This window comes from Miscanthus floridulus, chromosome 18, assembly GCF_019320115.1.
Source record: "Miscanthus floridulus cultivar M001 chromosome 18, ASM1932011v1, whole genome shotgun sequence".
Taxonomy (NCBI): domain Eukaryota; kingdom Viridiplantae; phylum Streptophyta; class Magnoliopsida; order Poales; family Poaceae; genus Miscanthus; species Miscanthus floridulus.
In genome coordinates, this window is record NC_089597.1 from 105,900,883 (window position 1) to 105,917,159 (window position 16,277).

General features: G+C 43.4%; 1 protein-coding gene across 1 annotated transcript; it reads left to right on the forward strand.

The window, feature by feature from the left end:
* Positions 1-8,185: 8,185 nt before the first annotated feature.
* LOC136521220 (uncharacterized) lies at positions 8,186-16,102 on the forward strand. Its single transcript, XM_066514926.1, has 12 exons — positions 8,186-8,327; positions 8,471-8,539; positions 8,683-8,739; positions 8,817-8,887; positions 8,958-9,060; positions 9,143-9,193; positions 9,748-9,901; positions 10,752-10,893; positions 10,997-11,145; positions 11,241-11,589; positions 13,818-13,918; positions 15,592-16,102. Coding segments are annotated over exons 1-10 (915 nt in total). The 5' UTR covers positions 8,186-8,209; the 3' UTR covers positions 11,242-11,589; positions 13,818-13,918; positions 15,592-16,102.
* The last annotated feature ends 175 nt before the right edge of the window (positions 16,103-16,277 follow it).

Sequence of the window (16,277 nt, forward strand, 5' to 3'; positions counted from 1 at the left end):
CTTAGATGTATCCTTTTTTATGAAAGGAGACATATAGCCCACCCATTGCCATTTTTCTTTCAGACTCTGCTGGATCTTGGAACCAGCATTTCCCGCTTTCCAGGGCAGAACTCATTGGAGTTCTCACGTGGTGTGTTGGACCAACATCTTTCAGCAAAATAGTTTGAGGCCTGACGAGCATTTGCAACCACCAGCATGAGCACTATGTTTTGCACAAAAGAGAAACAAATTTGTCACAGAAAACAAAGGAACACCTTAAATGCTTTTGACAACTCCTATTCAAACGAGAAGGTTTGACTGGCCTGCAGTTACTCACCTATCTCTTTTTGTTTGATTTCTCCACCAGTTCACAACTGTGTCACTCTGCAAAACTATGAATGAGATTTTAGGTACCCCGTCAGTTGTATACTGACATGCTATCAAGCACGAATTAGACACATTAATGAAGATGATGCACGTATCAATCAATCAATCAATGTGTCTTGTGGAAAGTACCAAATTACACTGGAGCAGCACTATGCCCCTTGAACCAGTTACAGAGTACAATAAACATGCCAAATAGAAACATGTTTTTCAACTTTTCAGGTCCTCTCATGTCGTGGAACCTCAACATCCTACAGGGCATCAATAGAGGGCAGCAGCCAGGGAAGAAGTGACAAAGAGCACAATGAACAACAGTCAGGGAGAACCAAAAAGTACATAGGAATATGTTCCTATTTTTCTTTTTTGGATTGAATGAACGGAGATAAGCCCTTGTTTAGTTTCAGGAATTTGGATTTTGGGGCTACTGTAGCACGTTCGTTTTTATTTGGCAAATAGTGTTCAAATATGGACTAATTAGGCTCAAAACGTTCGTCTCGCAATTTCCCACCAAACTGTGCAATTAGTTTTTCTTTTCGTCTACATTTAATGCTCCATGCACGGGCCGCAAACATTCGATGTGACAGGTACTGTAGCAACTTTTTGGAAGTTGGGGTGAAACTAAACAAGGGCTAAGTTTCTCATGTCCATGAATGACTGACAGAAACACAGAAGTGAAAACATCACATACCCTTTTATCAGGAATAAACTCTCAGATTCTGAAAGATGAATGCATCAACAATCAGATTGGGGTATCTTACGCTTGGTGATTGTTATGTTTAAGGACAGTAGGGCACGAGCCAAGGCCAAAGGAGACTAGAAAATCCAACTCAGAAGTAGTAACTGCTAAGCACAAATAAAACAATCACAGAACTAGCAACATTGCATTTCCCTAGATACTAAAGCACATACAAACTATCTCAAATAAACTTTAATCTGGATTTTCTCAAGGAACGAAGAGCACACATTTACTCAAGGACTACAAATTTCAGAGCCTAAATTTGTACTACGTACCATTATAGAGGAAATCATCTCAAAGGCTCAAATCACCACCGCTTCGAAGCGAGTACGCAAACCATTGACTGTCTGACTGAAGGATCAGATCATCCCGTATTCCTGTGGAAACCCTAACGAAATCAAGAGCACAGATGATTTAGCGTAAGCTTGAACCTAATTCAATCCAGAACGATATTTCGTCGAATAGTTCGCGCACAAATGCGGGACGACGGATGATCAAGCGACGGAAGAGGTGGCCCACCTGCGCCGGAAGAAGCCGACTCAAGCTCCATCCACGCGATCACGAGACTCCGCCGCCTGTACTTGGTCGTGGCACCTAGAACTGAGTATAGGCTATCGCCGGAGTATCGCCGCGGCCGTAGTGGCGGAACCGCAGAATCGCTGTGAGTTCACTTTCACATGAGGAAAGAAAAGAGAATAAAATAAAATGCTGCTGGATAACACAAACCCAGCACAGAAAGGGAAAGCCCACAATTGGGCCCATGAAGAAACCTGGCCCATATTTGTATGGCCCAGCCAGACCGAAGAACAGCTCAACACCCATACGTTGATACGCATACCAACAAGGCCACCAAGCGGCCAAGCTAGAACTCGGTGAGTGCACCGTCGTTGTGGTCTTCTTCAACCTCGCGCTGGTAGGACTCTAGGGCTTAAGGCAGGACCCTGAAACTGGGGTTAGGAGGGGTTCTGCCCTGAGGGGCACGCCCTATAGGTCGATCCGCCTATGTGTGTTAGCATGTCACGTCGATATGACCAGCCAAAACGAATCAGAAAAGGAATCAGCGCAGCAACACCGTAATCATAGACGGATACGACATGACACGACATGCCCAACCGATCGATATATACGACAGAAAGGCGCTGATGTCCACGCCACACGCCTGCTTCACGTGAGGTCCCGTGTCAGTCCGTGTCCCATGTTCGCTCCGTGTCCCGCGCAACTTTGTGTTCCACGCCCGCTCTGTCTCGATCTGCGTCAGCACAGTTTTCCACGCCTGCCGGTCGCACCCCCTCCATACCCACGCGTAGACAGGCTCAGTAGCTGCAGCAAGTGCAACATCATATCTACTTTTGCAACGTCTAGAGAAAATATTTGCAATGTACATCTAAAATAGTTGAAGCACTTGCAACATACGTCTAAAACATGAGAGAAACACGTGTTGAAAATATATGCAACATCCGGATAAAACACTTGCAACATAAGTGTGAAACATATGCAACACCTAGATAAAACACTTGCAACATAAGTGTGAAACATACGCAACACCCATATAAACACCGCAACATCCATCTGAAACAGCTAAAACATTTAGAACAGACACTTGCAACATACGTGTATACCATTGCAACATATCCAACATACCGATCTACTTTTGCAACATCCATATGAAACACTTGCAACATGCATATGAAACACCTAAAACACTTGAAACATACGGTTACAACACGCGCTTGTAAACATCCAAGGAAGGAAGGGAGCGCCAGGTGCAGTTGGAGAAGTCCGCTCCGGGCCTAGCCACTCCGGATCTCGTGATGTCATGAGCTGAGGTCGAGTGTCGCGGCAGCGCTGGCATTGACAGCAGCCACAACCTTCTAGTGGGGAGCAGCGGTGTCGGCAACACCTCAACGCAGCAAGGGACGGGGCACGACGCATTAGGGGCATGGACCAGGCACGGCATGACGAGGCGGAGTGGGCGCGACGGGGATGGAGCATGGTGCGGCGGCAGACATGGCGTGACTCAACGCGAGATGGGGTGTCGCAGTCTTCCCGCTCCCATAAGCAAGTATGTGCTCAGGATAATAAGTCTGTGACCTGACTACCATCCACAGCAACAGACGGTCCTTAATCAACACGAACAGGAAAAACAGTGTAACCACGCTAAGCTCCGTTGGCCGTGGGACACAACCTGTTACACCCACCAATACACATACCATATCCCTATCCTGTCTCCATTTTTCCTTTCATCATTTATTATGAGAGTAATAATAATCCCCTATTGTGAGCAACGGCAGGTTACTCACGCTACCGATGACTTAAGCATAGCATCTACTCGAATCTGCACTAGTAAGACTCTTAGGACAGATATATCTATGCATGTAGTTTTCATAAAGTTTCTGTAACGTAAATGCACAACACATATATATACGGTGAATTATAAAATAGAGGTTATGCACCGGGGCTTGCCTTGGACAGGCGCGGTGTCAGCTGAGTCAGTCAGTGGCGGCTCTAGGACCTCCTCCAGCACGAGAATCTCCTCATCGTACTCCTCGACGATCTCCTCGAACTCATGATCACTGGTGATCACGATCTCCGTCAACTTATTCTTTACATGCATGCGATGATGATACAACACTTAGCATTTAGACAACAACAACTCTTAAAATAAGAATACACATACTAAGCTACTAAGATAGCTCTAATAACTAAGATACTAAGCTAACTATCATTTTCATCAAGGAAAGTGTTGAGTTCAACTAACAAACTCTTAGCTTGGCAATTTAAGGATATATCTTTATTTCTACTAATGATTTAATGTATATTGAAACAAAGAGCATTTAACTACCCTAATGCTTAGTCTATTTTCAAGCTACAAAAATTACAGTGAGCACATAATAATACAATGAGGCTACTATAAAATTTTTAGGACTAAAGCTATAACCAATTTACCATAAAAATTTCTACAATAATTAACTTAATATTACTAAGTATTCTCAAATAATTTAATAGCTCCTAATGTCAACATATATAAACATGAACTAAATACACCAATAGATAGAGCATAATTTTATGAACCTAACAAAATTTATTTCATAATTTTTGGATACCTACATGATTTTATATTAATTAACAAACATCAGCTCAGAAATTAAAATAAAAAACTATTTTTAATTCCTTATGAAAACGAAAAGTGAATCTCCCACGCGGCCCACACGAGGCTGCCCCGCTCGCGAGGCGTCCTGTGGCAGGGGAGTCCCAAGCGCGTTGGCACTTTTTGCAAAAGAGGCCTTACACTTCTTCCAAATCACAACCAAGTGCTAACACTATTTTTCCCTCTCTTAGACCTTCTCACTTAACCCTCCGTCCTTTTCCTAATTCACCCGCGCGCACCCTCGATGGCTCAGTGCATGGCAGCGCGGCGGACAATGACATAGCACGACCGCGCCACCCACCAGAGGCTCGCGCTGGCCCATCGGTCGGGCCGACCTTCAACTATGGTCCAACCGCCTACACCAAGCAGCAATGCGAGGCGGCGGCACGAGCTGGAGCGAGCTGCAGTGACGTGCGGCCATCCACGATGGTGGTGCGGATGCCCCGGTAAACCAGAGCACCTAAGAACCTAACTGGCTAGCGAGGGAGCATCAATAGACTACCGTGGACCTAGCTGAGGTGACGGTTGGTGGGAGGATGGCGGAGGAGGTGTGGCCACGTGCGGCCGAGCCGTGCGATGGTACACCGCGGTGGCGTGGTCGCATCAGCGGCGACGGGGAGGCGGTACCGGTTCCACTGGTGTGCGCAAGGTGGAGAGGGAGGCAAGGCGAAGCTCGTGGTGCAGGTGAATTGGCTCAAGAGGGATGGTAGGAGAGCTGCCCTCGTCCACGGTCGGACACGACCTTATCGGCACGGCAGCGAGAAAAGCATCAAATTGGAGCTTGGTAGTGCCTTCTTCATGGCTGGGTGGGGTCGGGCAGTGAGAGAACTTGATGGTGAAGCCGCAGACGTGTTGAATTAAATGGAAGTGATCACTCGATGGCCAATTGGATGGCGCGGCTCGATGGTGGCAACAGAGGGAGAGAGACATGATGCGGCAAGTGGGCTCATCTCAGTCTCACCTTGGTGGGACATGGCCGGTGTGATCTAGGTGTGACACGCATGCAGACGCAATGGACAAGCATGTGCGTCCACGATTGGCATGGCCTGCGCAACCGTAGTGCCATAAATGATAAGGCGACGACGAGCTCAACCACGTGCGCGCGGTAGTGGCGGCATCGAACTGGGCTGACAGCGGCGCAGTGGTACTGAGGGAGGTGCGGACATGACGGCGAGGCGACGACACTGGCAGCAGTTGCGTCGTAGCGTGGGGCGAATCTACGGCGCGGCAGTGCGGTGAGGTAGGCTGCAGCGTCGCCCGACCGTGCGAGCAGCAGCAGCGGCTCCACGCGGCAGAGCCAGTGGTGGTCAGGCTAGGGCAGTCGCAGCCAGTCACGTGTGGCAGCGCGCGTGCGCACACGCAAAGCGAGCAGGCATGGCGACGTTGCGCCCCCGAGATGTGGTGACCGTGCTCACCCGATGAACTAGCCCAAAATCACGTTTTGCACGAATTTTAAAGCGCCTATAAAAACTAAATAGTTGCTCTGGAACCAAAACCATATTTACCATGCTTCAGAGGGGATATGAGGCTACCAACCTGAGCTAAAACACGACACCACCTCCTAACTCGATTTTATAAAATAAATCGCCAAACATTGCATTGTCTAGCTATCAACAAACTTGAAAATATTCCAAAATTTTGAGCTGAACTTGATTACAAATTGCATTTCTAGGCTATTAAAAATATTGGCTAGCACTGTTATTTTTCCATGGCAAGTATTTCATTGTCATCTACAAAGTTCATATTCCAAACTTTATTTAGCGCCACATATATGTTCTATGGCATTTTTGTTCAATAAAAATTAGTTTTAAACACTAATTGATACATATGAATTATGGAATAGCTTATCATTTAATATTTTTATTGATCATCTGAAGTTACAAAAATGTTATCTATACATTTCATCACATATATTATCACATAAACATGATGCTCATGATATGATTTAGTAGTTTGTTTAGGACATAACACCGAGGGTGTTACAGTAGCCGCCAGAAACAAAGGAGGGTGGGGCGAGAGAGCTGAGTCGGAGAAGGGTAGTAGGGTCGCGAGCGGTGACGCCGGAGTCAAGAGAGACGGAGGTAGCAGGAGGACTGCTAGAGCGAGGCGATTCTGCTCGGTCAATCTCTGTATAGGGGGCTCCCACTTGTTCAACCTTCATCCGAAAACACTGCTGGATTCCTATACATCGCTGTAGAGTGGACGATTTCAACAAGATTCGTGCGCACGTCCTCATCCAACAACCTGAGTTTTATCTTCCTCCTTGTCAATCCTAGGTACCGCCACTGCCTCCTCCCTACTGGCCTCCCGCCGCTGACTCCACCTCCAGCCTCACGTCGCCTTGCTTCCCTTTTTCTTTTTTCTTTTTCTTTTTTATTTTTCATAGAATATTGAATTTTAGATGTTTTTATATGTATAATTTTTGGAATAAAATAAATATTTGGAACATTTGATTTTTGTTCTAGAACATTGTTCCTGAACATTATCCTAGAACATTCAATTTTATTCTAAATTAATATTTTTGTTATATGTGCTTACTTGAATTGACTTAATGGGTCTTATTAAGCTGACCTACTCGAAGAGTAGGAGGCCTTCAAACATTGCGCATCGAAGGTGTGGTTTCACGGTTTTAACATAGAAAAAGTCCACATTACCTCTCTTAATTTTTATAAAAGTCTGTTTTTCCTCCCTGAACTCTAAAACCGGGTAAAACACCTCCTTGAACTTTTAAAACTATTCGTTTTACCTCTGTGACCAATTATAAACGGTTTTCAATGGCGGTTTTGTCTTTTTTATTTATTTCGGCTAAATCTTTGAAAAATCATAGTAAATCACATAAAAATCATAAAATGGAAACTCTGTTTTTGTTGGATTCCACATGAGTAGATCTACACAGTGAACATATAATATGGTATGCTTTAGTACATTTTTTGTTGTTGTGGTATTAGATTTATTCTTTTCTGTAATTAATTCATAGATGCAGTTTCTATGGCTCAATTATGGTGAAATTTTTATGGTGGACTAATTATTACATGCTTGAACTGCAGTAAAAATTTTATACTCATTGGATCATGTATAACTTATTTATTGATTTTTTAGGTGTCTGCTTGTTAAATAAATCTATAACTAAGTTATACATGATCCAATGAATATGAATTTTTTACTACAGTTCAAGTATACAATAGTAGGCCACCATAAACATTTCATCATAATTGGACCATAAAAACTGTAGCTATGAATTAATTACAGAAAATCATAGATCTAAAGCTACAACAAAAATATATACTAAAGCATACCATATTATATGTTCACTCTGTAGATCTACTCATATGGAGTCCAACAAAATTAAATTTTCTATTTTATAAATTTTTTATGATTTACTATTATTTTTAAAAGATTTAACCAAAATAAATAAAAAATAAAAAAACAAAACCGGCTTTGAAAACCATTTATGAACGGTTTTAAAAGTTCAGGAGGTGGTTTACCTGGTTTAAAGTTCAAAGAGGAAAAACAGACTTTCTTAAGAGTTAAGAGAGGTAACGTGGACTTTTTCTTTTTAACGTCGAATGCTTTTGGATTTGCGCCATTTGGGAAATGAGAGATGGATTTCTTCCTCCGCTCTTTCGGTTTGCTACACGCATCAGCTGCTCAAAGACTGTCTGACTCAAGGAGTCAAGGACCAGATCATCCCGTATTTCCGTGGAAACTGTAACGAAACCAAGAGCACGGATGATCTAGCGTCTGCTTGAACCATTCAATCCAGAACGATATCAAATGCGACGGCGGACGATCAAGCGATGGATGACCGGCCCACCTAACACAAACCAGCGTAGAGAGGGAAAGCCCACAGATGGGCCCATGAAGAAACATGGCCCGTACTTGTATGGCCCAACTTTTGAGGCCGCCTGCATCACTCCTCGGCTTCTCTCTAACGGAGGGCCGACCGCCGACCGCCGACCCTGATGGAAGCCGGAGGCGGCGGAGCCGAGGAGCAGGTGATGAGCGAGGTGCACCTGGGCTACTCGCCGCACTTCTCCGGCCTCCACATCTCCCGCTTCAGCTTCTCCTCACGGCCAATAGGTACCAGCAGGTCACGCCACGAGCTCTTTTGCGCTCTTTTCGTCATACACCTTCCTTGCACTGCCTCTTAGTGCTAACGGAGGAGAAATTGTCGGGACACGGCATGATTTGTACTCTCCTGAACTTTGATTCAATGTTTTCAGGGCCATCTGGGGACAACGATGGTGTTGGTGGCGGTGGGAGCGAGTTAGCCGCAGCAACGAGCGGTTCTTGTAAGTGAATGGGACTGTGGACCAGCGGATTTGTCTTTGCGTTAGTTCGTGTTGTCATAGAGGTTAGTTTGGTGGGTATGTGTTCAATTGTTCGTTGGGGTAACATGTTTTACTCTGTTGAGGAGGTGATTCGCCTGACGCAGTCGCCGTGGATGAGGATGGGGATCTCGTTCTGGACCGGAGAAGAAGAAACAAATATGGTACATCAATTGCTGGTTTCTACGTATCGTGGTGTTGGGATTGGCGAGCTTCTCATTTAAGCTTTCTTGGCTTGCAGTTAGAAGTGACTGCCATCTGCTCACCATTCAGCATGGTGTTACCAGCTCGCTTAAGAGCGTTTGGCTCCAGGTTGGAAAAAAGATCGATGGTGCTTTTCTGTCATGTACGTGTATGATTCGTTGTTGTTACTGGTGCGCAGGTTTGGAAAGCGGCATTACTATTAGCTGACTTTGTTTTGCATAAAAGCTTTTCATCGTCCAACTTTGATGGTGTTACTGCCATTGAGATAGGTGCTGGAACAGGTGATAATTGACGGTTTGACATGAAATTAGTGGATATAGGTTTCTAGAATGTTTCTTTTCCTAACTCAGGAATGTTTGTCAGGTTTGGTAGGTTTAGCACTAGCTCGGGTTGCTAGAAGGATTTTTGTTACAAGTACTTTTCTCTCCTTTAGAGTTTAATTTGGTAAAACTGTTTGCATCGCATTTTACTCATTGAATAAATTTCATGTTCCATGTCAACCTAATATGTATAGTAGTTTGATCCTTTTGCTTCTGTTCGACAAATAGATTTGTTTGAGATGTCCCAACTAGAAATAAGAAAACTTGGCTGGAATCACAAATTCAATACCTTGCAGAAGTATGATTCCAGTTATAGTCCTTATTACCTGATTACTTTCATGAAATTCAGAGGCACATCCGCATATATACTGTTGCCTGATTGTCTCAATTTTAATATGATTTATTTTTTAGAAAAAGAATATTTAGGCCATTTGTATTGTTGAAATGTCAATCCCCTGTTAGTGGATTCATATGACGACTGGATGAATTCACATTTATCTAGTTTCAATGGAAAATAATGCACATTTATATCTTGTGCATTCTGTGATACAATTTGGCTCCCTCCCCTCCCCTCCCCTGTGCCTTCATGTTTAGCCACTGTGCTACCTTAAATCCTAACAAAATTTATTTGCCAATGGGGATGAACAGATAGAGGCACTGATATCCTAGATAATTGCTTGGCTAATGTCCATACCAACTCTGGTATGCTAAAGTTTGATGAAGCTAAAGTCTGTGTATGGGAACTGGACTGGAAAACATCATGGCCTCCACCTGTGGGTACATATGATCCTTCTGATCCAAGGTTTTCTCTACACCAATTCATCTCACTTTCATCATTGATCATCATGCATAACAAAACAGTGATCCATAAGAACTATATTTTAAGTGGAGACTGAATATGAGATCATAAGTTGCTTTACAACTCCCTGTTTATAAACAAAATATTCCAGCATGGCTTTGCATTCCATTTGTTGTATGGTACTCCCTCCATTTCAAATTATAAGACGTTTTAGCTTTTTTAAACGCATAGTTTTTGCTATGTACACATTATGTTTAGATACATAATAAAAGCAATATATCTAGAAAAGCCAAAATGACTTATAATTTGGAATGGAGGGAGTAGAACCCAAGACATGAATTTAACTGTGTAAGCTACTGGATGTAAAATTGATCGCAGTTCATATGGGGGATTTATGCGAGTTCAGGTGTAAATGAAGGCACCTTATTTCTGAACTGCACACTGCTTAATCAGTAGGGCTTCTAGGCCATGGTCTATGGAGGGGGAGCCCTTTCTGCACTTGAGTTGCTACATATGTTATATTGCCTATATTAGTGGCTGGAGTAAGCCCCGGTGTACAGATTAAAAAAAGGGCAGAAGCATCCTCCAGAAAGATGGTAGCTGGTCGTAGCCTCAGGCGTATGAGCACCTTTGTTGGCGACAAAAGGAGAACTGATGCAATTCTTTTGAACTTGTCGCACTCTTTTGCATGGTGTGGGCAATGGGGAGGTCGTAGGTTGTTTACCTGATAGTACCCAATTTACAGTATCCTAGCAGAGACATTAATGGAGTTCTCTAACTCCTCTATACAATAGCCTTTGCTTTATTCAAGTGTTTCTTTGGCACAAGGCTAATTCCATGTTCTCTGGTGCAGTCGGTATTTATGGTCTGCAAGTGAAGTTGAGGAGGCTGAGAAAGCAACAGTCCTGTTTGCTGCAGATGTTATTTACATTGATGATCTCTCAGATTTGTTCTTCGATGCGGTGAAGAAATTGATGTCAAGTGGTGCTAAGAAGGTACCATCGAACTCAGCATTTACTATCAGTATTCAGCTCCAAAGTCTTGAGTTAAGGCGCCTTCGTAAAACGAAGAGTCAAGATTCTTGTTTGCATTTTGTAGGTGCTACCTAACTTGCTTGGGACTGAAAGGCCGTGTTGTTGTTGTTGTATACTTGTCCCTGGAGCAGAGATACAACTTCAGTCTAGACGAATTAGACGTCGTGGCCAATGGTTACGCGCACTTCCGAAGTTTCTTCACAGCTCAAGATGGTAAATTGTTTGCAAAGATCTCTCAGCTTCGCTATCAAAACGAGCACTGTCAAGTGATCTAAATTTGTTCCTTTCATCCCTATTATTATCTGCAGAGCATGGCGATCCGATCGGTAGAGATGGACTGGGTTTTGTTGGAATGCTGATAGACCCTGCAGAGATTCCTCAGATATTATGTGGCCTCGAATTTACTGGAAACAAATGGGTCTTTCCTTTCCACAACAACAACAACAACAACAAAGCCTTTAAGTCCCAAATTCTTTAATGTGTCCCCTCATGTGGAATTAAGTTTTCTAATTTAGCTAGAGCAATACTTGAAAAGAGGAATCACAATTAGTTTCTTTTCTTGTGATTGTAACACAATTTCCAGTACATGAATATGATCCTGGCTGATTTAATGTTGGTGCTAACAGGTGTTGGCAAAATCTTCTAAGATGATTCCTGGTAAGTAATAGAGCATAAACATGCTTCTGTATTTCTTGATAATATGAAGAGGAGTACGGTTACAGATATATAGAGAGAGGCTAAGATAGAGAGTTAAGAGGGGGGGAAGTCCCAGGCAACACGCCTCGAGAGTTCCCAGGCAACACGCTGCTGGGTAGAAACCCAGGAGGCAGCCGATACAAAGTATGGCATGTATTAATACAAAGTAATAGCAGGTATTAAAAGCTAACAGTAAGTTCACATTTACCTCTACACGCTGCACACTGTATACCTACATAAACTTGTTGGCAGTGTACATTGCATCTCAGGGTCGCTTGTTCTTTCCTTCTTGAACAATGCAATTTAATTTATTTCACTAGGTAAAGAAAACTACGAAGAATGGAATAAAAAAGAAAGAAAGATAATGGCCTTTTATTTTAGTTCTTTTAACTGGAGGCATACTTTGATCAACAATATTATGAGTAGAAGTGTAGAACTTTGCATTAGCAGGAACAGGGATGGGGGTAGTGATATCCATATTGGCTCATTGTGTTTATTAGGGATCATAAAATATTTGCTCCTGACATCTAAAGCCCATATGGTTCTCAGAAAATGAATATGTTTGTTTCTTACATTCTTTCTATTTACAAAATTATCACAGGGTGAATACTGATTAAGACAAACCTCTTTTTCCAACTAAACTCACAGCCATTTAATCTTATTATTTGGCTACATGATTTAACCGTTTGAGTTGCCAGTATGCTTTGCTGGATCTTATGTTCATTGCTTTCCAAAACTATTCCAATAGTTTATATTATTGAAACTATTCTATAAGTTGTTTGATTAGTAATTTTTTTTAGAGTTTTAGGGCAGAGCCCCAGTTTTTTTAACTGAAGTCAAAAGACAGTTTAAACTGTTACAACACTGTGAATGGCATACCATCCGAGAATGTTAAGCACTCACAGAGCCTCTTCAAAGGTACTTCAAAACAACAGCAACAAATGAATATTACATCAGCTTAAGATGTCAATCACTTTAGCTTGCAAACTCCAGCCCTTCCAAACTCAGCATCTTCTCTGGCTTGTAATTGTCAAAGGCTTTCTCTCCTCTATTCTTCCTTCCATGAACTCTTTTTTGTCTTCGTAACATAGAATTAGCCAAATTGTAACACAGAATTAGCCAAATTCTCTGCCACAGCGGCCACCTTGCAAAGAAGTATCTCTATACTTCTCCACCCAGACCTCTGAAAACATAAACCATTTCTAAGGGCCTGTTTGGATGAGTTTTAGATTCTTAAAAACCAGTTTTGTCTCTAGTTAAAATCTGGATTCTGAGCAAAAACCGGTGGGGTATTTGGATCCTCCAGTTTTTAAGAATCTGGCTTCATTTATTACTCACAGGTCACAAGAAACTAGCAAAAGCTGGGTATCAATAGCTTCTTGGTTTTTAAGAATCTGGTAAAAACTGACGCAAGAAACTAGGCAAAAACTAGCCTATTTGGATCCCATCTAGCTTTCAAAAACCAGATTCTTAGAAACTGGTGGGATCCAAACAGGGCCTAAGTTTCCATAATATTCCAGATTCCGAAGTGCATCTGAAGAGAACATATTTATGACACCATTTCTCTTAGCTAGAATTTCCCTATAGAATCTAAAGAGCCTCCTAGATCTATCTCACAAACCTTTGAGAGTACAGCCCACAACTGTTTAGCAACCTCGCAGCGATTGGCAGATTCTCTCACAGAAGAAAAGGCAAGAGTCATCTTCTATCTTCCTCCTCTTACTAAGATTCGGCCTGTTCGCTGGTTGGTTTATGGATTGATAAGCCCGGCTGGTGCTGGTTTGTTGTGAGAGAAAAACACTGTTGGCTGGCTGATAAGCCCTGGCTGAAACCAACAAGCAAACAGGATGATTATCTCAAGTTAGAATTTTATTCTTAGTCAACAACCATAGAAAACAGTTAACTCTTGGAGGAATTTTTAGAGACCAAACCACTGAAACATGGATAGGATGGATACCTCTAAAGTTAATCACTTTGTAAAGGGACTGAGAAGAATAGATCCCCCTAGAAGTAAACTGCCAAATTAAAGTGTCTTCATCATCACTAAACACAATTATCGATGCTAACTCTCGATCAGTAATTGTTTCTATGTATTTAAGTATTTTGTATTAAAGAAAATATATTGTTCCTCAACCTTGCATGCTGCATATTTGATTATTCTCCACTGATTAGCAATTCAATTTGTACAGTAACGTTGATGGGGACTCTGCTCTATGGTGTGTACACACTTCCAGAGTATTTTTGCACCTTCCTTGTTGCTGGTGGTGTATCGTACTTTGCATTGTTGAAGGTAAGATGATCTTCAATTTGTTGATCCACCAACTGCCATACTAACTAATAATGTTTCTGGTGCATCCGATAGCCTTCTAACTCATCTAGTTTACACCTTTTTTGAATCTTGATGATACTGGAATGAGTCCAAACCTTTTTACGTTCTGATGTGAAACATCAAACAGGATGGAATTTAGTGACATGTCTCATTTTAAAGATGAAATATTTGAGGTAAATTCATACTAGAATTAAATCTAGAAAATATTTACTTGATACTTTATGTTTCTTCGTTCTCCTTTATTTTGATGGAATAAGGCTTGCCAGGCTGGTCAAATTAAGGACTTTGTAGTGTTTGGTTGTAGCACCAACTAAAGGACAGCTATCTAAATTTGCGCCACACCAATATTTCAAAAGGATCACTGTTGGTTTTATTACACCTGTAGCTATCTAAATTTCCTGCCCAACCATCACCACTCACCAAATATCAAAGTTCACAAAATCAGAGATCACCACAGACCACAGTGCCTGGTGGCCTACCTGGCACCTCTGGCCTTGGCCGGCTGGCCCTTTACGCTGGCCGCTGCCCGCCGGCTGTGCGCAGGCCGCGCAGGAGACCGGGAGGGGGCGAGCCGGTGGCCGGCGACGGGTGGAGCCGCAGTTCATGGAGGGCGGGAGGCGATAGATTAGGAGAGGGAGCCGGCACGGCCAGCCGCAGCGACCAAGCCTGCCCGTGCCCGATGCGGCGGGCTAGCTTGGAGTCGGGGCAGCGCTCTGCGCGACGCCGCAACTGCCGACAGCGCCTCTGCTTCTTCTTTTCCTAAGGCTAAGGCCTTAATGGGCTTCGCCCAGCCAGACGGAAGAAGCCTAGAAGGCCCAATACCCATACGCTGATACGCATACCCACCAGGCCTCCAAGCGGCCAAGCCAGAACTCAGCGAGCTCGCCGTCGTTGTGGCCTTCTTCGACCTCGCGCCGGTAGGTCGGTCGGTCCGCGTATGCTGTCACGTCGATATGATCAGCCGAAACGAGTCGGCAGCAACGCCTTTAATCGTAACCGGGTACGACACGACACGTCCAAGCGATGGAGATATATACTAGTGCTAGATAGAGACACGATGTTCCAAGCAAGCAAAACCCGCAAAGATTTTTGCCCTCGTGCACCGTGCTTTGCTTCTTCCACGAGGAAGAGGATCCGTGGATCGTGTTTCTGCCACCCAGCGCGCCCTCAATGGCCGCCTTCATCCCCATCTTTGCGTCGATAGGCGCCCGCCGCACCGCCGCCCACGCCGACGCCGACGCCGACGCTTGCCGCAGGTTGGAGGAAGGAGAGCACGTCTCACCACAACCAAACGTCCGGGGGGTGAGCGAGGCCACCTGGAGATTCGTGAAAATCGCAATGCTGGTACCAAAGCTCGTATGCTTGCTCCTCGGCATATATTTTCTGCTTATTACTCCTTTCCTCTCTCAATTCTCTCAATAGTATATGTATAGCCAGATGACTGGCAGGTTCTTGAATTCGTGGGTGGATGTTTTTAGCCAGATGACTGGCGGGTTCTTGTATTCGTGGATCCACACGCATGCATACTCCTTTTATTTATGCCAGTTTATTTTCTAGATCCATATGTGTTCATCATACCTTTATTGGATCCATATGTGTTCATCATACCTTTATCGTGTGTGTGTGTTCTGCAGAGTTGCACGACTGTCATGGGCATCATGATGCTGGGTTCTTTGTTTGTGTCGCGGTTCGTGTACCAGGATCCTATATTGCAAGATCCCTATAAGATGATAGCGCAAGCCGTCATAGCTCTCGGCGTGATGGGAACCGGATATGTACCAACTATAGCCGATCGTGAGGACTGAGGAGATGTATTTACCTGAAGTTGTGCTGTGTCAAACCCGAGGCTGAACGTTCTGCAGATGCTCATCTACTCTGTCTTCTTTCGCACTGATGGGATGTCCGCTATCTGCTTCATGTGCTTGCCTGCACGGGTTTTAGACGAGGCACGGACAGCGATTTAGGCAGGCAAATTGCTGCAGGGTAGTGTATCTTCAATTCTTCACTTTATTGAATTGTCTTAAATCATCAATGAATTGTTTAGCCAAAGAAAGAAAGTTTCTAGGCAGATTTGTTGAGACCAGACCATTGAATAATTTAATGTCTACTATTTTAGTAGATCTACTAAACTACTGATAGGCTGTACATTCGTTTTTTCCAATTTTATGAGACTTCCATCTAACCATTCTAAAAAGTAGCTCTCTGTGATGTGTTATTGCTATACAATTAAATCTGAATGTGCCTACATCATTGCGTGATGTCTTAACTTTTTGTTGAATGCAAGTTTGCAACATCTTCCAGTTGGCTGAACTGGTTTAGG

Bases quoted from the DNA above. Each gene is read 5' to 3' on its own strand.
- LOC136521220 (XM_066514926.1), top strand. From the start codon at position 8,210: ATGGAAGCCGGAGGCGGCGGAGCCGAGGAGCAGGTGATGAGCGAGGTG. The intron at 8,740-8,816 runs GTACATCAATTG...CTTGGCTTGCAG, and splicing joins GAGAAGAAGAAACAAATATG to TTAGAAGTGACTGCCATCTG. The intron at 9,902-10,751 runs GTTTTCTCTACA...TCTCTGGTGCAG, and splicing joins TATGATCCTTCTGATCCAAG to TCGGTATTTATGGTCTGCAA.